Source organism: Plodia interpunctella, chromosome 5, assembly GCF_027563975.2.
Source record: "Plodia interpunctella isolate USDA-ARS_2022_Savannah chromosome 5, ilPloInte3.2, whole genome shotgun sequence".
NCBI lineage: Eukaryota > Metazoa > Arthropoda > Insecta > Lepidoptera > Pyralidae > Plodia > Plodia interpunctella.
Window position 1 is genome coordinate 9,112,565 of NC_071298.1, and position 26,429 is coordinate 9,138,993.

The following is a 26,429-nucleotide window of genomic DNA, read 5'->3' on the forward strand; positions in this document are numbered from 1 at the left end:
CATATAAAATATTATACAAACATGCTAGTAGGTATTTCACCTGGCGTTTGCTCTGACCATAGACGCAACTTGGTATGAGGTCAATGGACTGTGATTCCATTAACATAATGACACAAAATAAATTAAAAACGAATACGTGGCATCACACATCGTGACGATGTGATCAATGGTTTAAATAATAAAATAAGTCTCGTCGATACTAATGTCGCGGCTACAGGGAAATGTTAAACTTTAATAAAATCTATAATTTTATATACCTAATCACCAAATCCATCCAAACTACAAACCTACTTGTAAATACTTGTTATATTTCGTCTATATGAACTTAAATAAATAATCCAGAAAAGTAGGTAGTAGATATATTCCGTAAGGAACTACTTATGTTACAGAAGAACTAAATAAACAAAAACTTTCAATACGATTAATAATAAAAAATATCAGAAAACAATCTTGCCGTCATAATGACATTATCCCCGAGCACGTAGGATTCAATCGCCATGCCAGTGTTGCCAGTACCCTGAATACGTGCGACCGTTGTAACATCGTTCTGACAAGTCCACTGGTCCTTGGGCCCATTCCCACAAGTCAATTTGGTTTGTAGACCGACGTGAGCTTAGAATACTTATATTCGAGTATTCCACTGTTACAAGTCTTTTATGGTTTGGGAAATATGTTCTGTTATAATATTTGTTATGATTAAACTAGTGGCTCGGTGAGCTGTACAACTAGCGAGCTTTGAGTTGAGTAGAGACTAGAGTTTGGTAGGACTGTTTCACACGAAATCTACTGTATGAATTGTTATGAAATTTGTTGGTACATGGGTACTTAGGGTATTTTTTGTCCCAAAATTCCCACGAGCGAAATCCCGGGGCGCAGGTAGTATGTAATAAAGTTTATTGACATGTAGTACAAACTCATTTGTAAACTAAATACCTATTTATTTTAATTACAGAGACGTTAATATGCAATAATACTGCAAAAAGTGCAGGCTGTCTACTTATGGACAGTGAAGTTGTAGGCGATGTGATATAATGTTTTGTTGAAATGCGTCAAATTTATAACCTATCTAATTAAATTTACAAGCAGTTCCGTAATAATAGAAAGTTGGATTTACACATTTAAAAATATTTGAAGTCAAAATATTCAGGCAAATATAATGATGCGCAATACGTACACATTGCAATATGCCTAAAAATAATTAAATGGATCTAAATGTATCTATATGCTTGCTTGCTCATTTAATACTTTATCGACTGTCATATTTCAATTTCTCTTTTCTATCTACCTAATTATCATGTCGTCGTCTCCATAATTCAACAATGAATAGGGTGCCGCACGAACCAGGATAAATTAACTTTTTGTTAAGGCTATCACCACGATTTTGATGCCAATTATAATCCATGTTACGACCATTATTATAATTATGACTAGACTTATAACTGGCTAGAAAGAAGGAAGTTGTTACAAAGACGTGACGTTAGTAAATAGCGCCAAGGTAATGTACCGTTTGCTTTCGTGTGAAAAGGCCGTTAAAAGACTTTTAAGATATTTTTCTCACGGGAGAATGCATTTATGCAATTTGACGACCGTTTTGTCAGAATGATTTGGCAAATCTGAAATTAATCTATGACAGTAAAGTTTATCTACGATAAGACACCCAAACCGCTATAATATGTTATAAAAATATTTTTACAAATCATTCTATGGCAATTACAATGTCACGTTACAATATCAGACAGAACTGGTTATGGGAAATGGCAACAAAGTTTTCATACATGGTTCTGTCTAAATTTTATATTCTGTATATAGGCTATAGATCATTATAAGCATTTGGTTATGGACTAAACTAAAACATTTTTGTATTGGTTTAGTCCAAATTTAGTTTGTTGGACTTGCATAAGTAAACTACATGCTAAGAACCATAGAAATACATTGTTATAACATTGTATCTCGATATCTCGACGCTAGGCACCAACTAAAAACTTTGCAGTTCTCACGACATTTTGACATATCACGATCACGACGCGAAGTAGGAAGTCGTTATATGCAACGTGTGATCATAAAAAAATGGGCCGATGTCCGTCCACGCAAGCGCAGTTCCCGCCTTCCGCTTCGCTGCGCGGGCGCCACCTGCCGGCCGTTCACCTCGCCCATAGAGCTGAGGTCAAGAAATGAAATTAGGGTTGATATTGCCCTAAATTATATAGAATATTTCACTGACTATGCACTGGTCCGGTGAGTGTCGCTGCTGTTGAATAAATTTGTCAAGAAAATAACAAGCAAAAAATTCTGTAGGTCTATAATCCACCTAATAGTGCCGATTACAATCAATGGTTAATGCGCAAGGGACGTGACAGGTGCGGTACAAGATCAGCATCTCTTAGGTTACCTACTCTAATTAATTTAAAATTTATTCCTCGAGTTGAGAATTTACAACTTTGTATCATGTTACATCAAACTGAACAAACGCACAAATATAACGTTATGATTCGAATCGGTGCTATTCGATTATATGGCATACGTAGGTACCTTTAATTAAACTATATACAGATTACAGGTACTGAGGGAATTAACAATGCTGAAGAACGAGACGTATAAAAAAACGTTTACGTTTTTTATACGTCCATGGCTGAAGAACGTAAATCATAAGATGAAAAATACCAGACTATTTTTTGCACAAAGAGATTTGATAAATAGTCTGACAAGTGGAGGTCGACTAAACGTAAAACCCGTCCAAAATACACGGATGCAAATACTGCGCGTGCGATGCAGACGGAACTAGTGGTTTTTGTTAGTGTAATAATGGAAACAGTTCGCAGAAAACTTTGACGGATTAAAATCTCTCATACAAACAACGTAATGTTTATTCATTCATGTCGGCATCTGCCTGAGTTCAGCGGTAGTGTATAGCCGGCATTATGCCGCCAAACACTTCGCATTAAAATCCGTTGCAGAGTTTTAAAGAGCATAGGTACATGGGGCCGTCCCTCCCCATGTACATGATCTAGATTTCACCTTATCACCTCATCGAGAAGTGTCTTGTTTTATACTATGTAGTGGTATCTCCAATAATTATTATCGCAAAACTATAGTTTTTGCACCCGATACCGATATTACGTCAGTTTTACGCAGAGAAAGTGTATCGGGAACAATGCCCATTGATTAGAATGTTTACAATTGTAATTTTATGCTTAAATGAACACAAACATTGAGCAAGTTTCATGGTAATGATAATGTGGTGTGGTAATATTATCAGTTATTATATATTTAAGTATTTTACATTTAAAGCAAATATTACGTAATGTAAATTCACAAAAGATTATCGTATAAAAAGATAAAATCAGTAACGCCATCTATTGTCGAATAGAAATAATTTTAGTGTTTGTTGATATTTAGGTCTTCAAATTTTTTTTTGTTTACTATTTACCGTACTTACATTCTTTTTTCTCTTGTCCATAGGTGATAATGGCAGCACTCACGCTTTGTACCTCGAAACGATAGTCGAGGAGACGAGCGATGACTTACGCTCAGAAAGATCGTCCGCTGCCACTTGGCTCTCAGATTCTGATGCAGATTCCGTCATACATGTACGGGGAACAGCAGGTAATTTATTTATGTTAGGTACAGATGACTTACATAGATTAAACAAAGTAAAATAAAACAAACGAATAAAATTAGTTACCGCATTTTAGTTATTATACACAGCCAGCGCCATCTATTGTCGAGTAGTATAACCCCCACATAATATTGATGGTTCATTAGTAAGAACAAAGATGGCGGTATTAGTATAAAAACATAGTTCTCAATGTAAATAAAAAATATATCGTAATCTTATGTTTCCTTTTAAAAATTGTTCTTATCGTCGCTGAGTTGAAATTTTTATAATCATAGATAAAACCTACCTCACCCACGCCTGTACTGATTTTTATTTACTTTTTATCTAGAATGGCATTGAGACTTGGGATCTTTGGATTACATCCAAACGTTTGTATGATTCAAGAGCTTCAAATAAGCATTTTGGTGTCACTGTCATTATCAGCGTCACACAGTCGCGACGTACTTGTTCAGTTTAGATTTGTATAGTGAAACTTGTTATATAGGTTCAGAGGACAGCGAGTCGGAGCGGGAGTGGGCTTGTCCTGCGAAGCGGAGGAGGCGTGAGCGAGCGACCTCGCCCGCCAGCTCGGGGTCGCTGTCGCGGTCCTCCAGCCTCGCTCAATTCGAGTCTCTCGAACGCTCTTGCGCCGCGCCCGCGTCTCCCAGCCTCTCTCCAGACTCCCTCGAGTCTCCTCCCGCCTCGCCGCCGCCTACTAGAGTGCCTGCACCTCGCGCGCATCTCTCCGCCGAAAACCTCAGTGAGGACAGTGGCTACAGCGAGCGCTCGCGCAGACCGCTACCGCCCTCGCAGCGCCGCCAGCCCGAAATAGCTCACCGGCCGCCCGCCACCGGTAGCGTGCCCTGCCTCGCCTCGCCCAGTGCAGAGCGCCGTCCGCCCAGAGCTGCGCGCGCGCTCTCACTACCCGCCGAGCTGGACGTATGCGCTGAGCCTCGCCGACACACTACACATCGCGCGCACTTCAGACAAACGTTCGAGGTTAGCGATAGCCTCACAGTCAGCGTGGCAGACCTTACCGCTCTTGACTACCGGGGCGGCCCGCGCCGCCCGCGCTTGCCGCCCCCGCCTCCACCTCCGCGTGCCGCCCGCCTTCCACTGCCGCCCCCGCCCCCGCCGCCAGTAGATGTTATCACGCGGCAACCTTCCGTGTCGCCGGCCCGCGAGCCTAGCGCCGACAGCGACTCCACCACCGAGTCTGAGCGTGCCTTTGCCCGTGAGATGGAGACCACCGCAAAGCGTCTCGATGAAAGCGCCAGGAGAGCGCTCGCGGAAAGTGGTGATTTTGACCGTGGACTATCAGTGTTAACCGCAACGAGACTGCAAGAGTCGTGGGGTGTGTGGGACGATGTATTAGATGAATTAAGAAGACGTATGGACCCCCAATCCGCAACTCCTACTCCCCCGCGAACACCGTCTCCTGATCCAATGAGAGAGCCAGCATTTACTTCGACACCTTTAAGAGCTGGAGACGCGCGAGTTCGTTCTACCCCAGAATTACGAGCGCGTGCGACTCCACATCGAGAGACCCCAGAAGAACTACGGGCTTCATTACAATTAGTAGCACCGCCACCGCCAGGCTCGGCACCCCCGGTCCGATCCATATCCGCTGGATCGAAGGGAGTGACGTTTTCACCGGTAGTAGCAGAAGTCAGCTGGCGAGAAACAAGCACAACCACAACAGAGAGCGAGACAACCTCGAGCGACGACGCGGCGGACGCTGAAGTAATAGTAGTGGAGGGGGGCGGCGAGGAACCGCGCGCGCCGGCCACAGAGCGCGCCGCCGACATGACGGATGCGGGCGCACGCGCGCCGCGCAGCCGCATCGCCGGCTTCCTCTCGCGGTTCGCGAACTTCCGATTTTCGGGGCGCAAGGAGAAAAAATCGAGGGGCGCAGGCGCGAACGGCAGGCCGAGTCAAAACGCGGTTTCCACGGCAGACGCGGGGCAGGGACCGCGCGGGGCGGCCGCCGGGCCGCAGTATGTGAGGATCCCACTGAAGGAGGAGGGTGTGTCGCGGGCCGCGGCGCCCCCGGTGCCGGGCGGCGTGGCGCACAAGCCGCCCAGGCCGCGCCCGCCGCCCGCCCCGGCGCCCGGCGTGCTGGAGACCGATGTGGACACGCAGCGCACCGTGCTGCACGCGCGCTCTCTGCTGGCACTCGCGCCGCCCGACCAGCGGACTCCACGCCCGCACAAGTCTATGGAGTTCCTGCTCGACAAGGACAGCGCTCAGACTGTTCAGGTAATATTGTTTTCCTTACAGTAAGTCGCGAAGACGCCCAATGTTTACAAACAGCGCGATCGATGCCGGCCGACGACCCCCCGCGCGCCGGCGGGCTCTCTTTTCCATAAGACATCTGATTCACATATTGCATATACATGCGATCGCCAACAGTGACGAAAGTATAGATAGCGGCACGTCGGACCTACGTGCTACTAGAAACAATTTTTATTTAAAACGTGTTCCCAATAAACCAATTGCAAAGGGCCTGTTCCCTAAAATAATACCGGTATCTAACCCCATATATCTAAAAGTCACGCAGGCAGGTCAGACAACTAGATGCGTAGGTAATAAATAACGACGGGCCCGCTGCCCCTAGGGCCATTACGCCATCCGACCGTATTCACACGCGATGCATTCGCACAGGCCGGAGGTGAAAGTGCGCACATCTGCACATTGCCACTAAGCATTATAGTCTACTAGCTCCGCTCCATACAGCCACAGTGGGCGTAACTGTAATTTTATCGCGGTATGTGCATAGCTGACATTCATCCACATTCCAAATACCGATCCGAGCACTATTTTGAACCCTATGTAGGTACCTTCTTATCTTCCCATAGGAGCCACATTCATCGCTTAGAAATGTATTTAACTCGAGGGTTGAATGCGATCCAGATAAGTTAACAAAAGAACCCCAAACAATAGATCCAAGAGTTGAACAAATAAGGAATCCACTAGTAAATAAAGCAAGAATTCCCACGTGAGAAAAACTCAAATTGCTAGCAATGACAGGGGCACCATATTACTGTCAACTTTTAGATATCACCTTGAATTTTAAGTTGAAATTATGCATAAAATAATGACGATGATTGCCATACAGTCAGAGGTCTCATAACATAAGACAAATATTTTGTCTGAACTAACATATTGTGTAGGTATCGTTATGTCTACTCTGGGTGTGGCAATTGGCTTCTGTCAACATCTGGAATCTAAATTGAGCAAAATCCAATAAATTGCGAACTTATTCTCAACTAAATACGTAGGTAGGTAGCTATTTAGTTCAGAATACATAGTAGGTTACCTACCTAAAATGTACTTCCAATCTCGAAATTCTAGCTTCGTACCAGTCATAAATTAATAATCAATATATATTTAATAATATTGCATATGTAAATTACAATAACATTAAAATACACCTATATTCCCTAGCTATTGCAAAATACACGCGTTGAAACTGAGCCGTGTCTCAGTGGAACAGTTAAGAAACCCGATCGTGATGTACCTATTATAATGTACCGTCGAGTGAGCATTGCATAATAATGATCACCCATGACATAGTAATCGACGTCGTGATGTCATGCCGCCTCTGACTGTAAACAATACTAAATTGTTTTCCTCCAACGCTGTGAATTATCGACAACTCAACAAGTTGATTAATGCTCAAAATAACCCATTCAATACATGACCCATTACAATTACAAACAGATGCTGCATAATTTATAATAGTAATATCTTAAGACATTTTACAGTTCTAAAATTGTACACGTTAATGCATATTCAACTCATGTTGAACGTACCCTTTTATGGGTGGAAGTATGCATAAATTTCACCCGACATTCCGCATCTACACGTAAGCCTTAAATTTATAGAACATCACAAAAATTTAACCTTCGTATACCTCGAGAAATATCCATAAGAATATAAATTTTATTGTTAGAGAAAATATCGAATAATCTATCAACACTCTCAAGTTTTGATAGCCTAGAATTCTGGAGCTGCTTCGTATCATAAACACAGATATAAATAACCCGATAATTTCAACGGAATATCAATCATGTTGAGAATAACTTTCAAAGGAACTGTTGCCCTCGTCTCCGCCAGCTGCAAAAAATATATTGTGTGTGTTTTTCATACGACACCCTATTTCAATTGAATTTCTTAAATTGCTTTCTTTCTTTATTTGCTCGCTTTAAAGAATATTATCGCTGCAAAATTTCAAGTGCGATGTCCAGCGATTTCTACTCTGCGTTGATATCTTAATATAGTATTACATACTATAGATATGACATTTGGGACAATACTGCAGCGTCTAAAGAGCGGCCATGACCGTTTTGGTCAACTTTGTCCTCGACGTGCATATGCTAACTTTCATCATCGATAAATAGAACGATTTCTATGTTCAGAATATTTACCGTGAAGAAACCCGTCCTAGATTTGCCTGCTGAGAGAACTTTATGTTAGAAATGAAAGATTTGTGGACTTAGGTAGGTACAACAGCGTTTATTATCGTACAATGAGGAGCCTTAACACTTTACAATCACGGAATATTTATCTTAGCACACACGATTGTTACAAGACGAACGACGACACAGACTGACTTGAGAGCGGGCGCGGGAAGCGGGAACGCGTGATGCTATCAACGGACTATAGCGACTGCGAGCGCCAATCACGATCGAGGACCGCGAACATTACCAAATAAGGCGCGTTATTTGCGCGTGTCCCAGTATAGTAAAAGCATACGCATTGCCGCCAGCCCACAGTATAAATTAATGCAGGGAACGACTTATGTATCGGTAACATCCTCCCGCCGTGTGAACGCAGTAAACATATAGGCAGTATTCAGCTACCGATACATGTAATCCCGTTGATGACAAGTTAATACTTGAGTGGTCCTTACTTAGCTAACTGGTACAAGTTATAGCTCGGTGTACAAGGAAATATACAATAAATGCTAACATTTACAATGACGTACACAAAACATATAAGTATTCTAACGAACACAATGATTTACACATGAACATAATTTCAATGAATAAAATTATTTACACAGGAACATAATTCCAATGAATACAATGACTTACACAGGAACTTAATTCCAATGAATACAATGACTTACACAGGAACATAATTCCAATGAATACAATGACTTACACAGGAACATAATTCCAATGAATACAATGACTTACACAGGAACATAATTCCAATGAATACAATGACTTACACAGGAACATAATTCCAATGAATACAATGACTTACACAGGAACATAATTCCAATGAATAAAATGATTTACACAGGAACATAATTTCCAATGAATACAATGACGCGCTGTACCGTAATATAAGCTTATCGATTGTAAGGAATAATTTGAGTTACTATGTCGTGACAAGCCCACGACAAAACGCGTCATGTATACAACAACTATTACAGTTCAACAACTAGTATAGTTATAGGCAGATTAAACAAATTATGAATATAACTAATAAAGTTCAATGATAACTTGAATTATTACATTGAAGTTATAGACTAAATGAATTACAAATCTGACTTTTGGAGAATTATACAAACAACGCAGCTTAACATTCTACTGGCAATATAACTAAACGCTTAGTCGGGCGACGCATTAGGCCATTCTTAGTTTTGACGTCTACGACTCGTATTACTCCGTCCGCGCCTGGATAGACCTGCTCCACCCTTCCCTTCGGCCATACGTTTCGTGGTAACGTGGAGTCCACTATGACGACCACATCGCCTACTTTTACCGCCTCGCCGTGACCATGCGGCTCCCGCCGATGATGAAGGAGAGGTAGGACTTCTCGCACCCAGCGCTGCCAGAATAGATCAGCCAATCGTTGAGCAGCTTTCCAATGCGACCGTCCAAGCTCGTCTACCTTGGTAAATGCGCCCGGTAATGGAACCTTTGAAGGACCCCCTAATAGGAAGTGGTTAGGGGTTAAGGCGGTGTCGTCTTCCGGTGCGACCGACACGTGTGACAGTGGTCGAGAATTAATCGTATGTTCGACTTCCGTAAGTAGAGTGTGGAGGACGTCTTCGTGAGGGTGACGTTCGTGCAATGTAGCCGTCAGTGCGGTTTTAACTGAACGCACTAACCGTTCCCAAGCTCCGCCCATGAACGGTGCACCTGGAGGAATGTAGTGCCAGTTTATTTGTCGAATGCCCGCTTCTTGTTTCATAGAGGTTAGGGCTGCCTTTCGTAGTTCAGCATCAGCTCCGTGGAAGTTAGAACCATTGTCACTCCATACAGTGTCGGGGCAACCACGTCTAGCCATCATACGACGTAGTGCGAGCACAGCAGCATCAGCAGAGAGTGACGACGCTATTTCTAAATGAACTGCCCTTGTCGTCAAGCAGGTAAATAAGGCAACGTAGCGCTTCTCATGGTGTCTCGCTATGGTGACTGAAAGCGGCCCGAAATAATCCAATCCTGTTTGTGTGAATGGACGCTGATGATGGGTGAGGCGACACGGTGGCAGGTTCCCCGTCAGCGGTTCAGGAGGCGTGGCACGGCGCAGTCTGCAGGGCTGGCATCGTCTGATGACTGCTCTTACTGTGGGTCTAATGCGTAGCATCCAAAATCTTTGGCGTATCTCATTTGTAACGCATTCGACGCCGCTATGATGTAACTTTCGGTGGATCCAGTTTATATACAGTCGACTGTAGGCGTGGTCTCCGTCTAACACTGCTGGGGACAGAGTTTCCTCGTTGATATCAGTCGCGGCGGCAGTTCGAGAGCGTAACCTCATTACGCCATTTTGGTCCGTAGTCAAGGATAGATGTCGAAGGCGACTGTCAGTAGATAGTCTCCTCCCGCCGGTGATGTCACGTAGCTCCGACGAAAAGCAGTCTTCCTGAAGGGCGCGTGTCCATATGAGTTCAGCGCGGCGCGTGTAAAAGGCTGCGAGGGGCACGTAGGTGCGGGAGGCGTTAGCATTGCTGTGGTTGCGCTGTGAAGTCGTTCTTGTGCTAGCGCGGGATGACCGGGGTTGGACACCTGTCCAGTCAGGGTCCTCAGATGGAGTGCAGCGAGTGCGTTTTCTACGCATGGCGGTGACGGTGTGGGTTTTGCAGCGATCGATGAATTGCAGTATGCGTGCGGTTGATCTGATTAGATGGATCCAGGATGAGAATCTCGACACATCGGGTAGGGCATCTTTGAGTTGCGGGCGAATGGTGGTCGCAGTCACACGTTCTTCGCCAGTTTCTGTGGAATGGAGCGGGCCCTTGTCGTGCGGCCAGAGTTTTTCTTCTTTGTATAGAAATTCCGGGCCTCGAAACCAACGATGTGCAGCTGTGAAGTCGGTCTGTACGCGACGAGTAGCGTCGTCGGCGACGTTGTCAGCTGTGGGCACCCATCTCCACTCCGAGGTCGTTGTGGTATCTTCCAGTTCGGCCACGCGGTGCGCTACGAAGGGTTTGAATGAACGCGAGCCCGCGCGCAGCCACGACAACACGGTGCGCGAGTCAGTCCACAGCACGCGACGATCCGGGCGACGCGAGTGATGAAGCTCGACGGCGTGCGCCAGCCGACCACCCAGAACAGCTGCCTGTAATTCAAGTCTAGGTATAGAAACAATCTTAATGGGGGCCACACGTGCCTTTGCTGCCGCGAGCGAGACCTGTACCTCGCCTTTGTCGTTTACTGACCGCCAATAAGCCGCAGCGGCGTAGGCGACTTCGCTCGCGTCAACAAAAACGTGCAGCTCAAGTGTCTCTGCTGAACTAAATAATGGGTAACATCGGGGTAGTGCTACATCCTTTAAACCTTGCAAAGAAATTAACCAAGTCTGCCAAACTTGGTCTAATTTAAATGGTAAGGGGTCATCCCACCCAACGTTACTGCGCCAAGCCTCTTGTAATATTTGTTTGCCTTGGATGGTAATTGGCGTTACAAGGCCTAAAGGATCATAGAGAGACATAACTTCTTTCAACAATTGACGTTTAGTAATACTATTGTTGAAGGAAAATTTAGATAAATTAAAACCCAGGGTGTCGTCGGCTATTCGCCAAACGAGCCCCAATATTTTTTCTTCTTCGTTGATGTTGACATTAGGAGTCATGGGCTCTACTGCGAGACCGGCGATGGCGTTGCTGTCATTCGATGCCCACTTCTGCAGCATGAAGTTGCCTCGACGGTGTACAGCATCCACTGCCTGAGCCACACGGTTCGCCTCAGCCGCGGTGTCAAAACTCTGTAAATAGTCATCCATATAGTGATTGTTTATTATAGGATCTACAGCTTCGGGAAATTCTTCTTGATGTAACAGAGCATTATGGTTCTTCACATAGATTGCAGTGCTAGGTGACGAAGTGGCACCGAAGAGAAGAGATGTCATTCTGTACTCCATGGGTGCGTGGTCTGTCTCGTCACGCCATAGAAAACGTAAAGCGTCTCTATCGCTCACTCTTATTTTTATGCGGAGGAACATGTCCTTTATGTCAGCGGCTACTGCAACTGGTTTCTGTCTAAACCGCATAAGGACACCTAGTAAAGATTGTAACAGATCGGGGCCAGTTAATAAATAATCATTAAGGCAAACACCATCGGTACGTGCGGCTGCATCTTTAACTATACGAACTTTACCGGGTTTTGAGGGGTTCACTACCGGAAAATGAGGCAGATACCAGGTGTTGCCAACAGGGGGCGCTGTCGGGGCGAGTTCGGCGTATTTATTTTCAAACAGAGAATGCATTTGTTCTTTGTATTTCTGACTCAACGCTGGATTTTTCTTAAGTCGTTTTTCTACGCCCTGTAATCTACCGAGCACAGCCTGATAATTATTAGGGAAAGGCATACCTTCTTCTTTCCATAGTAGACCTGTTTCATAGCCACCCTCGGTTAGCGCTTTGGTTGTTTTCTGCAATATTTGCAATGCGCGGATTTCAGGGTCAGCTTGAGGTCGGCGCGGCTCTACTCCCAATGACTCCAAATCGTAGTGCTCCTTTATTAATTGTTCAAGGGCTTCGTCTTTCGTATGTGCATGGCTGCAATGAAAACGCTCTTGCAGCATGTAGCCACCGCGACCGTAGGGACATACTCTTTTTTGTCCGTGTAACACCCAGCCGAGAGGTGTGTGCGACGCCACTGGCTGTTCTAGCTTACCACGTCGTACCTCAGATGCAATGAGCAGGGACCAATTGTCTTGTCCTATTAGTATAAGTGGTTCCGCTGTTGCATAGACAAGTTGGTCACTAATGTCTTGTAGATGTTCACAATGAGCTAGGGCTTCGGTTGGCACAGACTGGGGGGAAATGTTCAAACTATCTATGGTACGTGCCTCGATATTAATTTTATTATTTGTGTACTTACCTTTAATGGAGAACTTTACTCGCTGGGAGCTAACAGCGTCGATGTGCGCTCCTGCTATGGCCTCTATGACAAAAGGTGCTGCTGGCCCAGCGACACCAATCTTGTCTGCCAGACTTGATGTCAGCAATGTAATGGTGGACCCGTCATCTAATAAGGCATAAGTATCTATCTCACCATGTGGTCCCGATAATTGAACTGGTAAAACTTTGAGGTAGGTTTGCACCGAACGCAGTGCTCCCGCCGCTGCTGTAGTCGCGTTGCTACACGACTCGAAGACAGTCGCTTGACCTCCGGCTCTGTTGCTTTGCGTTCGCTGTCGTGGTGCCGCCACGCCGTTGTCACTCTTCATTGGCTGCGCTGCGTCGTCGTGCAGCAGCTTGTGGTGGTAGTACTCGCAGCCTTGCGCTTCGCACTTCTTCCCTTTGCATCTGTGATTCCATGTCCGTTTGCCAAGGCATCTAAAACATAATTTGTTTTTACGAGCTGCCTCCCACCTTTCTGAAGCGGTTATGGATATAAATTTAGGGCATGCCGGGGTATAATGGCTTGAGGCGTTGCATATAGGGCACATGTTGACTTTTGTGTTTGTGGTGCCACAGTGATGGCGCTTGCAGTCCTTTCGCTCTTCGACTATCTCACATTTGGCATGCCTAGAATTGAGATCAGCCTCTCTGTCTAAGAAACGAGCAATGACAAGCAGCCTAGGTTCAGATGCATCCGCCAAAGCCTCAAAATCATACCACCTATGTCGTAAAACTGTCGTTAATTTATCGCATACAATGTTAGTAATTTCTGGGTTATGTAAGTACTCGATTTTATTTAGTGCCTTTATAGTAGATATAATATTATTTACTTTAGAAGCAAAAATACAGACTTCCCTTGGACTATCTACCAACTTTGGTAAGTGGCGTAATTTTTCCAGTTCGTTTGTAACCAAAGCGTGTGGTCGGCCGAAACGTGCTTCTAGCCTTTCCACAATTTCTAGCGCTTCAATACCTCCTACAAATAAACCCTTTACCGATTCCAAAGCTACTCCCTTTAGGAACTTGCGAAGCCGGGCCATATTTTCCGCCTCCGTAAAGGCGGACTGTGACTCGACAAATGCACTTTTAAAATATAACCAGTCACCAGTATTTCCATTAAAGTAAGGTAAGTCAGCATACCTGTGAGTCGCGGGTGCGGGGCGAACCCCGCGAACTACCTCTAATAAAGCCGCCGTTAGGTCTCTCAACGGCTGGCTGGTGTCGTTTGGCTGTGGTACTCCCGCCGTCGTGGTGGCGTGCGACCCATTGGACGCAGTTGTGACGGGAGCGACGGGTGCCGAAGTGCCACCGGGCGGCAGTGCTGCGGCCGTGTCGTGCAGCGTTTCATCTTGAGTGCCGCTGCTAGTGACTATAGGTCGGGGTGACTCCGTGATGGACGATGGCTCCTCGAGTGGTTCCCTCGCCGTGCTTCTTGTTCCCACCATTGTGATGAAACGAGTTCACTGGTAGGTGTCCTGACTGAGGCACGCGGAACGCGACGCGGTTGCACTTTAATATTAACTATCCGGCTCGAAGGACCAGATGTTAGAAATGAAAGATTTGTGGACTTAGGTAGGTACAACAGCGTTTATTATCGTACAATGAGGAGCCTTAACACTTTACAATCACGGAATATTTATCTTAGCACACACGACTGTTACAAGACGAACGACGACACAGACTGACTTGAGAGCGGGCGCGGGAAGCGGGAACGCGTGATGCTATCAACGGACTATAGCGACTGCGAGCGCCAATCACGATCGAGGACCGCGAACATTACCAAATAAGGCGCGTTATTTGCGCGTGTCCCAGTATAGTAAAAGCATACGCATTGCCGCCAGCCCACAGTATAAATTAATGCAGGGAACGACTTATGTATCGGTAACACTTTATGCAAAATAATACTTATTGCTGACTTCTTTAAAGTGTACTGTTTTACTGTCATTGTTACGTGTACTTATATAAATAAAACAAACAATGCCGCACGATTACTAATACGAGTAGGTTTGCTAAGGAGATAGAAAAAATCTTGACGTTGTAACGATAGATTCTATAAATATTGTTATCTTCGTCATAGATTGCTTGCTCAAAATCAATCTTCAATTTGCCAATAATATATCGCGTAAGAAAAGTTTCAATTCTTAAAAACTTAAAACTTCTTAATTGTCTATAATCCCCACATCACGTATAAAGCTACATTCGTAGATCACAATCTATACTTTTTATTATACCATACTCACGCTCTTTCTATACTTAACTTATAAGTACTTATTTTTCATCATCTGTCCTTCTAGATCTGATGATAGATGAATATACTATATTCATAGAAATCAAATTGAGAGATTTTTCTGCAATGTTTGTAATCAGATTTTATTAAAATTTTAAGCATTGTAATCTGCCATTAAATCATCAATGTTTTAACCAAGAACGTTACATATGTATTCTAAAAAGTTTATAATTCCAATAGTTTTACCTTTATAACACTACAAATTCACATTACAAGTTAATGAAACTCATGACTTAAAGAAGAGAAATTACCTGAGGTAATGATTAGTTTCATTCATGCAATAATTTATGTTTTAAGGCCTTCTTCCGTATAAGATTTCATATCGTTAAAGCAAAGACTTTCCGATATAATTAAAATGATAATTGTAAGAAACTAAAAATAATTAAATACAGCATGAGTCATACTCATGGGAACCTGCTTATTGTCAAATAAAGGACAGGGTCTCACATTAGGCACTATACTAGTAATTAAAATACTGCGATGTATTTAAAAACAAATGACGGAACATATAGTTGGAGTATGACTTGACCATAACTTTGCGACTTATCTTAAACTTTGTTAAGACTAATGTCAAAATCACGATGCGTTCCATCCACTTTGTTGTCACATTCGGCTAGATCTCGCAAACACACGTGTCTTGCTTGTCAATAAACAGATGGACGTCAACAATGATCCTTTGAAGTCACTCTTCGAACTGGTTTGGTCACATCTCGGTTAGTGGCCTTGTCATGCGCTCACGCTTGCATAATAATCTATGTAAACTATACAGCTACTACACTGCATTCCTTTAATGGACCTTTAGTAGAACATCCTGTCCCTTTTTTATAAATTTTAACGGCCCTCCTGAAAAGATGAAAATTTCCGTCTTGCACTGTACGCATGAATATGAGTTTAGTATTTAATATCCAGTGTTTATCGTGACATATCATAATCACCCTCTTGTGATATGTCGGTTTTACTGTCTTTCTGCAAATAAAACTGAAGCGAACACGTGAAAAATATCACCTATTTATTTCATTTTTATCGGGACAACTTTGGGTCATGATCCTACTGTGATATTGATGAGTGATGTGACCATAAATTATAGTATATCTTTGAATTTTCAAATAAAGATAATTTAAAAATGGATTCGCCTGGAAACAGCTCATTTCTATTTGTAAATAAAAAAATCTTTCAACAAACAGTAGCCCGCTGTCGGACTTATCGTGTTAAAATTATTTGTTGAGCGTTGTTTGAGCAGCGGAGGGAGAAACGCCGAAATAGATTTCCAGGAATTGCAAACAGAAGCGTGTATTTGATAAATGTTTTCTTTTGTCATTGATATCTCATTCTCCCATTCCGAGCTGTAATGTTTCGCGTTTGATTTAAAATACGCATTACCTAAAATTTTTCAACGCAACCTCCCGCCTAAAACATGGGCATATTTTTTAACTATTCATTGAAGTTATAGTTCTTTGCCGGGACTAAGGCTAAAGGCTCTAGCCTCAAGCCAAACATTATTGCGAGAATATTCTTTAATATTTTTTGTTAAACTTTTCATCCTTTGAAACATGATCTTATCTTTCAGATTAGATTACAATCTTTTGTATCATAAAATTTATGGAAAATTCTGATGAGTAGGTAAATCTTAAAAACGGGTCTTGTGTGAGTTGCTCGCGCACCGAGAGGGTTCCGGAAAATTCGTAAATTATTTACAGTTTTCAGATTGTTGACTTGTTGTATAGCTTTTCGAATTATTATAAGACAATGCTTTTTACTAAACACGAAGAGAGTACCACTCGTAAAAATATATATTAAAGTAATTGGAAAAAAAAAATTACTTTTTTCACTAGGTACGTGCATCAGTTATTTATTATTGGCAACAATTGAATCAACAACAAAGAGCAAAGTCGAAATGAAAAGAAAAACTATTCTCAAAAGAAGGTCTTTGGATCCTATCTTCTAATTATAAACTCTCACAACACAAGTCATTAGCGGCAATAAACACATGTTTCTTCGCTCACTTGTGGTGTAAAGTGTAATAATAAAATGGGATATGAATGAATATCTGAGTTATGGGTTGAGTGAGCGCACGTGTAGATGAATCATAGGATTATATAAGGTGCTCTTAGTGCTTTTAACATAATACCTCTGAGATGGAATACATAGTAAATAATGTTCCTTTTATTTAAACGGACTATTACGACTAATATATACTTTTTACAAAATGACTTTAGTGGTTAATAAATTATTTCACTTTAGGATTTATAAGTTTAAACTAATATAATTGATTTATCTTCAACAAAATGTAACAATTTCCACAAGTTTTCCTTCACCGGAAGCAAGTGGTGGTCGATGAAAACATCATGATCCTTTGATATATATACATGAGTCAAATTAGATTACAAACTCATATGGCACGAGTAGGATTCGAATCTGGGCCCTTTCGATCCACAGGCGGGCCACAGTGTTAACCACCAACACCACCACCGCTTCATTGTTTAGAACTCTGCAAAACTTGAATAAGAAAAAGTACCCATAATATTGATTCGAGGTTATATTTAATTGCAGCGTACACTCCAGTCCATTGAACTAAACTTTCGCGTTATAATGGGTGTAACTTCGAAAAGAGTGATGTAATTTGTTTTGAAGCTGACACTTTTGTTTACGAATCGACTTACGAATTACGAATGGAATCTTGCAACTCAATTTCGAAGCAGATATCTGGAACCGATTGAACTGAAATATTACACACAGGTTTAGTTTGGATGACAATGCATTATTATGTTAAGCATGACCTGATTGTGCACCCAGGTACGGCTCCTAACGTGGGAACTCCTCAACGGTTTACTGCACAGACATGATTTCTGTCACACGTTGAATGATGAATGATTTTATTTTATTTTTGCACACATAGACGTTGTACACGTAAACTTAGCAGTACATCAAGTAACCAAGCATGAATCTCTATGACTCTGTAATAGCGGTGAGTTTGCAATTAATTTGGCTAGGTTGATGTGCTGTTGACTGTACCTACCTACTGGTGGCAACCGAACAAAATTGTAAATATTTGTTGTGTGCTTATAGATAGATTATCTTCTTATCTAGTCGCGTCGAATACACTTGTATTATGTCATCGACATTGATGTAGATTTAGAAGACCTTCAATATTTCCCACATAAAAACACACACTTATGTGAAATCCTATTTATAGCTGTTTTAATACAAGTCCAAGACAAAAAACAGTGTAATGAGGTAATAATATTTTAAATAACTTTTCGTAATTAAGTAATTAGAAATGCGGGCAGTAAAATATTTTGATTGGTTAGCTATGTCTCACTGTAAATCGACTCTATACCTAGTGCAAATTTCAAACACACACTCCGTTTTTTTTAAAGTAAGGACTGTTCAGATACACTGCGGTTTAATGGAAAAAAAATGTTCAATGGTTATTCATTTAATAATTATGGAGGTACTAAATGTTTTACGTTATAATACAGTTAGTCTACTCTCGTTCCTGGATGCGGATATTGGTAATGCGGATATCCGGTCTCGACCGGACGCATCCGATTTAATTAGCTACCAATTTCACCGTACGTCGCGCTTCTGCCATTTTTCGTCTTTAAATAAATTTATTTTAACAAATTTATTTTAACAAATCAAAAAAACAGAGGATAAACTTACTTGTATATATACTGCAAATAAATTAGTGTCAGTGTTCAAAATTAACGTTTTTAAGTTTCAATTAAATCTTCATATTTTAGAATTGAGATTATTTTCTATGATTCTGACAGCAGCTTATAATATTTCAGAACAAAAGAAAACTTAATAAATATATAATATTTTGTAAAGTGCCCACAAAGTACCTATCTCAATTCGATGAAACGCAAGAGCATCAAAGTTAAACGACGAACGATTTGACGGGTTATCATATTTGTATGACTCCAGATCAGATAATCGGCTGCTGTGACGTGGCATTGTTGTTACAACAACGAACCAGATGGTGCTCAGCTGTAGAGGAAGTATCTGTATCTACTTCAATTAACTTAATGGTAGATTTCATATAAAATATTTCCAATGATATACCTACTCATTCCTAAACTTGTCTATGGTTCCTATATCAAAAATAAAAGAAAATTCCACGATGTATCTAGAGTTATATTTATTTTAAAACTTTGTTAACTACCTTTACGACATCGACATCACTTCATTACAAAAAATTAAAAACATGTATAACAGCAGTTTCTTTTCTGAAAAAACATTATTTTTTTTACAAAAACATTTTTACATCACCTTTTGAAAATTCATTATCCAGATTGTGTCGAGTTCAGAATTTCGCGTCAGAAGGCGTTTATCCGGTGGCCGACTTCCAGATATAGCTTATCCGGACGCCCACCCAGCCGGTCATCCGTGCCGATACACCTACCGATGCGGAGGAGGAAGGCTTGGCCTACTTCACGACCGTGCTTGATCCTATCTCTGGCGTATATTGTTTGTACTCTGTTAGCAAGAGAAGCCACTTGCTATACAGACATAATTAATATCAGCTAAAGTGTAAATAAACTAAACGCCAGTCGGTATAAATTGTCTTTCAGTTTTCTTGAAGGTTGATTGGTAGAGAATGCTTTGAGCAAACTACGCCCTTTGTACCGAATTAGTAAATAAGGTTTGAATAAATAAATAACAAAACAATTACAATTATGCGTAACTGTAAGGTATGCACCTAGTATTCAGAACATTAACCTTTGTGCTAATTAGCCAAGCTGAAAATGTTCGGGAGGTCCTGCTTCATCTCATCATATCCAAGGGTACTGGAAGTATTATATAAACTGTGGCAAGAAGATTCAGAGTTCTTGATCAGTTTCTCCTAACTTAATGACAAGAAAAGCTTTAATGGCTATATGTTTATCAACGTTATAACATTATCTGATTTTTGACTTGATTTCGTAACATAGAAAGCTCAACCCACTTATATTTAATAGGGTACAAGACTTTGTCCTTTATAATATAAATGTAGGTTCTGCACATCATTAATTCTAGTCACAAACCACTTCGCAAAAACGTCAAACGAAACTCATATCTCATGCATCCATAAAATAGGAAAGAGGTCGTGTTGAGTTGTCCCAACAACTAATACGTCTCATCCTATCATCAACATAACATGTGACCGGTGACCGGCACCCTCCGATGTTCATTTACCCACACTATTCATCCCGTTTGACAGCTAATCTGATAGTAATGGCGGGAAACTGATCGTCACCTGTCAAACTGTCATTATTTTCGTATATATTTCCGCCTTTTTCTTTCTAGTATACGAAATACCAAAACAAATTGGAGCTAGCATAGTTTGCTAAGGAAAGAATTCAATATTACAAATAGAATCAACTCGTTGTGAAGACCATCGCTCCTTACGTACCTACGTCAGAAGCCATATTGAGAAATGTTTAGCGGAAGCAAGTTTAAATTTGGAATAACATCGCACCATAGATACGAATGCCGAATGTTAATTCCAAAAGCAATTTGAATTCAGAACGAAACGCGCTGGTGAGTGATACTTTCCGAGGTAACTTGGATTATGAAAATATTTATGTATGTATGTGTATTTAAAGCAGGCTGGATGTGTCAGACAGAGCGTTCATTATAAGGTGAAGGTTCACATTGATGTCTTTAATTGAAGATTAAATGATAAAGAGTCAGTGCATTTGCAACAAAGATTGTATTTATTGAAATACCGACAAAGTTCACGATCAAGTGACTAAGTTGTACCTAATCGAAGAAAAGAGTCATTTATGAGCAAAAAATTGAGATACGTACTAAAAAATAACTAATACGTACGAAAAAAATAACGAATTTTAAAAAAGATCGACTCTGGTATTGAAAACAAACACTTCCGTACAGCAACAATACTTACAAGTTCTAGGAAAATATACAATTTGTCCTCATCATTTGTCGTGAAGAAAATGTCGGAACCAATTTTCTAACTATGCGAATTATCATTATGTGACAACGGCTTTGTCATCGCGAATAACAAGCAGATCTAGTTTCACAGTAAAACACGGATGCTTTAATTCTTCAAAAATTACGTCCACTTTCAGTTTAACGTTCGTTTTTATTGAAATATCCCTTTTTACGACGCGATAAAAAGAGTTTACGCCGTTGCTCCAAATACATTGCCGCAGCCGACCGAAAGACATTAAGTTTCAATAGTTTAACGATGCAATGTACACGGAAATTCCAGTGTGTCTTCAGTTACCGGATTAAGGGTGACATTTTATTGCCATTATTTGTGCTGCAGAGGCCATAATAGCAAAAATAGTTTGCTGGATTTCCGCGATTATGGACAGCAGACATCGCCAGTAAACCGAGAAAGGGATACAGTACAAAACTCTTTACCTACAGGAAATTAAAACGAGTCTCGTCCTCAATCTTTGAAGAAAAAAGGCTAAACTTCACTCCATTGGTACCGACATGTAGTACCGACGACGTAACTATGAAAATATTTAGGACTTTAAAATGAAAAAAAAAAAACACCAAATCACAAATTAAACTTAGCGATATAGTAATCTTTATGGGTTTATTTCTATCATATTTATTTTTTATTAAGTTATAGAGATATAATTCAATTAAAAAACCATCATAAAACCCCGCGGCATGGATAAATTGAAACTGAACAACTAAAATGAAATGAGGCTTTATACTCTGTGCTAGTTTCAGGTGACCTCATTCCTATTCCCGCTGCTGCTGACTCCACTCGACCACAATATTGTATTTGTAGTACCATAGACAAAGACAACTCGCTGCCCGTTTTATTATCAGTTTAGAAAGTTGTCTATGAAATGCAATGCGAGTTCATAAAATTTGAATATTGTGAATCATTTTCGAAATATTTTTTAAATTCCTCGCTCTAAAAGATCAAAGCAACAACATGAGCTTGCCTTTAGTCAAAATTAAATATTCATAGGTAGGTACATCCTTAATGGATAATTTCTGTTTGACACTGCTGAAAAGATTAAAGGTCGGTGTTTTCTGTATACCTCTCTGAGTGTGACAATTCGCTGTCGTTCAGTCAGTTAGTGTAGTCTTCATTCATTCATTCTTCATTGTAGGAAGTTTATGCATCTTACAATAGAGATAATATCTGCAGGTCATCCTTATTACCAAGTTGTTCCATCCATTAGCTCGTTAGATATGGCAATAATATAACAATAAATAATACAAAAAAATTACTAAGAATATATAAAGATTCTTTGAACTTTGTTGCGCAGAATTACATAAAAATATGTACAAAAGATGGACATACCAGTCAACCATAAGACTAAATAGGGACAGCAAGCTGGTGCGATAAAGTACATCTACTAAATGAAAAAACTAACTCACATAGAAACTAGTAATACAAACAAATAAACTGGGAAACACGTACCTAAATCGAATTTATGGAAACATTCCGCTTCATGCCCATGTCTCTTGTGACGAAGGATATGGCATGTTGACATCAAACATCAAGAATCCCCATCCCATAACAAAGCAGAGCGTACAATATTGCAATTTCTATAATTCGACAAAGTTGTTAGAAGCCGGCAGAGGTAAAATGATGTGGAACCTTGGCGCAATGCCAAATGGCAGGAAGATTCGGAATCTTCTGAAACGAGCTCTGCAAAGCACGTTGACTCCAATTTTCCACGTTCATGCACTTTGCTGAGTGTAGTTACATGCATTTCTGCTGAACAAGTTCAGGAAAATTGTTCGGATAGTTATAACTCTGGTATGAAATCTAGGTATTTATAAGTAAGATTACTTATAAATACCTAGATCCGAATTCTAAGTATGAGACGTTTCAAAATAATATAATTGAAATTAATGAATAGTATAGAGATATACCTAAATCACTGAAATGTTAAAAATTACATATATCAAAATTTTCCTTCCTTAACTCCAAAGATTTTTCATTAATTTAATAATTTTTTTATTTCTTTTAAGTCTAATTTTGTCGAGTGCGAACATGTTGTTCTATTTTCTTTCTAGTTGGCCACATGATGTCTGAATTTTACTTTTCTCAAATTGGTGACATCCCATGAACATTATTTATTTAAAGTTTCTTTGTAGGCAGATATTCGTGGAAACTTAATCTCTTCTGTGATCTTTTAATTATGAAAAGATATTTAAATGGTGATAAAATTATTACTTAACATTTGACTTGTTTCACTTGTTCCACTTCCAAAACATCTATTATGTTCTATCATAATCCTAATATATCATCCATCTGGCTGAGTTCCAAAGGAAATTAATAATAAATCGCGCAATAACGGTCTGTGTGTACATAATAAGTCCGTGGAGCTTTCATTAATGTTATGGGCCATTCGTTTAATGGGGGCGATTGTGGAATCCTTAGCCTCGTATTTGTCCAGAGATTATGGGATTTTGATACCGTCTCGACCGGAATGTGCGCATTTCAATGGTTTACTTCTCCCGGTCGGAAAACTGGGAATTTGGAATGCTAATTTTGTCTACTTGAGGATGTTAGTTAACATTTTGATTTAGTAAATACTCATAACATTGTTGATTCGCGCGTGATAAATAATGCTTCGTGTGCTGCACAAAATTGTTATTAATTACGTTTTTTATTCAAATTTTAAATTCGCCCTTCGCCAAATGATTACAACGAAACCAAAAATTCTAATCTTTTTTTTGGTTTATTCCCTCGTTTCTTTGAGGAGGCAATGGGAAATTCTAATCAGAGTGACACCTAAATAAAAAAAAAACTGTCAGACATAACTATTATTTTTTATAAAAAAAAATACTGGCAGCTTAGAAAATATTTTTAAAACTTGGGTCATCCATAATTCCGATCATCACGCCACGGTCGCAAGCATCTGGCGGCCCGGTGCAGTTCCGCATCTCCAGAAATAGTCCAAACCCAAGATCGCCGCATTCCAGTGACTTGGGCATAAGGAGCCTACTGACAGAATGTTTCACTGCACTTCGGTCTTAGAATTTCGATGGTGTTTTATAAAACTAAATTTGACATCTGCATATTAATTTTTATTTAAATTTGACTTAGTTTAATGGCCAGCACTGTGCCTAGAAAGAAAAAGCGTGGAAAGAACCTTTTCTTTTTTGCATCGGTCATGAAATTTTACATCTGACTTTAGTTTCGGCGTTAATGCTTTGTTGTGATATAAACAAGACGGTAGACCAGGATCCGCCCCTAACGAGGGAACTGAACAGACATGATTTTTGTCATGCGTAGAATGACACAAGCTTGTGTCAAAAAGCTAATTTAAAATATACTCTTGCCCTTTTTTTTTAAACATAGATTTTAATATTCTTTTTTAAATATGTACTCGTAAGTGTGTACAGTTCATAAATGGTGTTTACAGTGGCGATTTTTTGTATTTTCAGGCATCTTGTATTTTAAGTTTATTTAGGATTGTTTTGTACTTTTGTAATGTGCAAGTAGTGTCTGTTAGTAAGAGGTTGTGCAACTAGCTTTTTATAATTATGTCGGTTGTGTATGTATCATTACTGTAACAATTGTCGACAAACCAAATAAAAAAAAAAGTCAACAGCACATCAAGTTACCCTGCAAGAACCTCTATAGCGACGAGTTTGCAATGAATTTGGGTAGGTTGATGTGCCGATGTGTTGACTGTAGATGATTCTTCAATGTAAATTAAAGTATGAGTTCAAAATTCAATCTGTTCAAAAAACACCTAACCTATATACAAAAAAAAAATACCGTAAAAGGTCAATCTATTGGCATTTACTTAAATACCGTTTGACATTCTTTATTCAAAGGCACTTTCATTTTGCTTCGTAAAATTGTAAAGAAACTTGATGTGTTTTTTTTTGTGCTATATTAATAACTTCAGTTAAAACAATAATTTCACTTACAAAGCAACTACAACAATTTTTAAACAGGCATTTACAGTATTTTCTCCCGGTAAAGCAAATCCACGCCACGTTTTATTCCTAGAAAGGTACTTACCCACTTCACTGGGCTTCAGAAACGGACCGAGGTGAAATTATTTGCACATGCATAAACCCTTTGATGTCTCCGCCACTCATGTAGAATTACTGGATGAGTTTGCTTTTGTTTTTATTGCACAGAGCAGGTTATTTCCTGGAACTTTATATTACATCAGTTTCTCGGAACTTTAGCTCCCATATTGGTCTTAGGGCAATGAAACATCTGTCTGTACCTACACATCAGTTACAATTAATCATTATTTAAATGTTTTACCTTAAATTCCTGTTTTAATAGGTAACCAACTACTAACTTGTTGGCAGATGGTGTTTGAATAAACAGAAACAAAATTATGTATCACGATTTAACATGGCGCGTAATGGTGACACATGACTAGATTGCAAAAACGCAAATCGCTTTACAATCTGTCCATTGTTTTTGCCGCGTCCAGTAGTTTCCACCACTGGTCATGACTATTGTTTATGGTTTATTTGTAGAGAAAGCCGGCCTCGCTAGTTATATCAAGCGGTTCTTTTGTTGGCATTACAAACATTCATTACCACAAATGAGCTCCATAAAGGGAGCCTTTTCCATTCATCTGTAGGTCTATGGTATTTTTGAAATACGCGCTCGTGTTCCATTTTTAAGTTGATTGAATTTGTTCATGCATTCGAACCCGAATCGTATATTCCACAGCCAGAAATAAATTGACATTTATAGTTCGTATTTGCAGTACTCATATTTCCCGAATACCTACAACATATTTGAATCATAATACAATTAGTTTATTCATTTGGAATATGAAGGAAATAATGAATTTAAATACAAATGACTTATTAACTTTAGGAACAATTATTAACTTAAAATAAATTTTAGGCAATGTACCTAACATTGCTACAAAATGAGATCGTCGTCGAAATGGGCCAAAATTAAATACATTAAAGTAAGGTAAAAATTAAATAAAATTAAATATTTAACGTCTTGTGCTTTTCCAATTTTATACGGCCACTTAACCTAAAGCAAAATAGCGCATTGTTTTAAATTTTCGTATATTTTTCATACCGCACTTACACAAATACCTACTTTCTAATGGCTAAATATTATGTTTATATCGTTTTTGCTCTTTTCTCTTGGGAATTTCCCACGGGAATATTTATATTTCCGTAACAAATGTATGTAATTAATATCCTATACACCCAAAAATATGTATCACAAACTTCATAAAGATTAGTTGAGT

General features: G+C 40.2%; 2 protein-coding genes and 1 long non-coding RNA gene across 7 annotated transcripts in view; 1 reads left to right on the top strand and 2 right to left on the bottom strand.

Annotated features, from left to right (window-relative positions):
- Positions 1–26,429, top strand: part of LOC128670327 (uncharacterized protein) — a 75,673-nt gene that overhangs the window by 21,529 nt on the left and 27,715 nt on the right. For all 5 annotated transcript variants that reach the window (XM_053745904.2, XM_053745900.2, XM_053745903.2 and 2 more), the window contains exons 2-3: positions 3,460–3,603; positions 4,101–5,854. In XM_053745904.2, coding sequence (XP_053601879.1) covers positions 3,460–3,603; positions 4,101–5,854 — 1,898 coding nt within the window. The remainder of the gene's footprint in view (positions 1–3,459; positions 3,604–4,100; positions 5,855–26,429) is intronic.
- On the bottom strand, positions 8,094–12,594 carry LOC128670328 (uncharacterized). Its single transcript, XM_053745905.2, has 2 exons — positions 12,427–12,594; positions 8,094–11,821 (listed from the first exon to the last, which is right to left on the bottom strand). Exons 1-2 carry the CDS (start codon positions 12,454–12,456, stop codon positions 9,188–9,190), a joined length of 2,664 nt encoding a protein of 887 aa, XP_053601880.1. The 5' UTR covers positions 12,457–12,594; the 3' UTR covers positions 8,094–9,187.
- LOC128670329 (uncharacterized) lies at positions 23,946–25,542 on the bottom strand. Its single transcript, XR_008404756.1, has 3 exons — positions 25,469–25,542; positions 25,214–25,348; positions 23,946–24,181 (listed from the first exon to the last, which is right to left on the bottom strand). It is a non-coding gene; the product is annotated as an uncharacterized LOC128670329 (long non-coding RNA).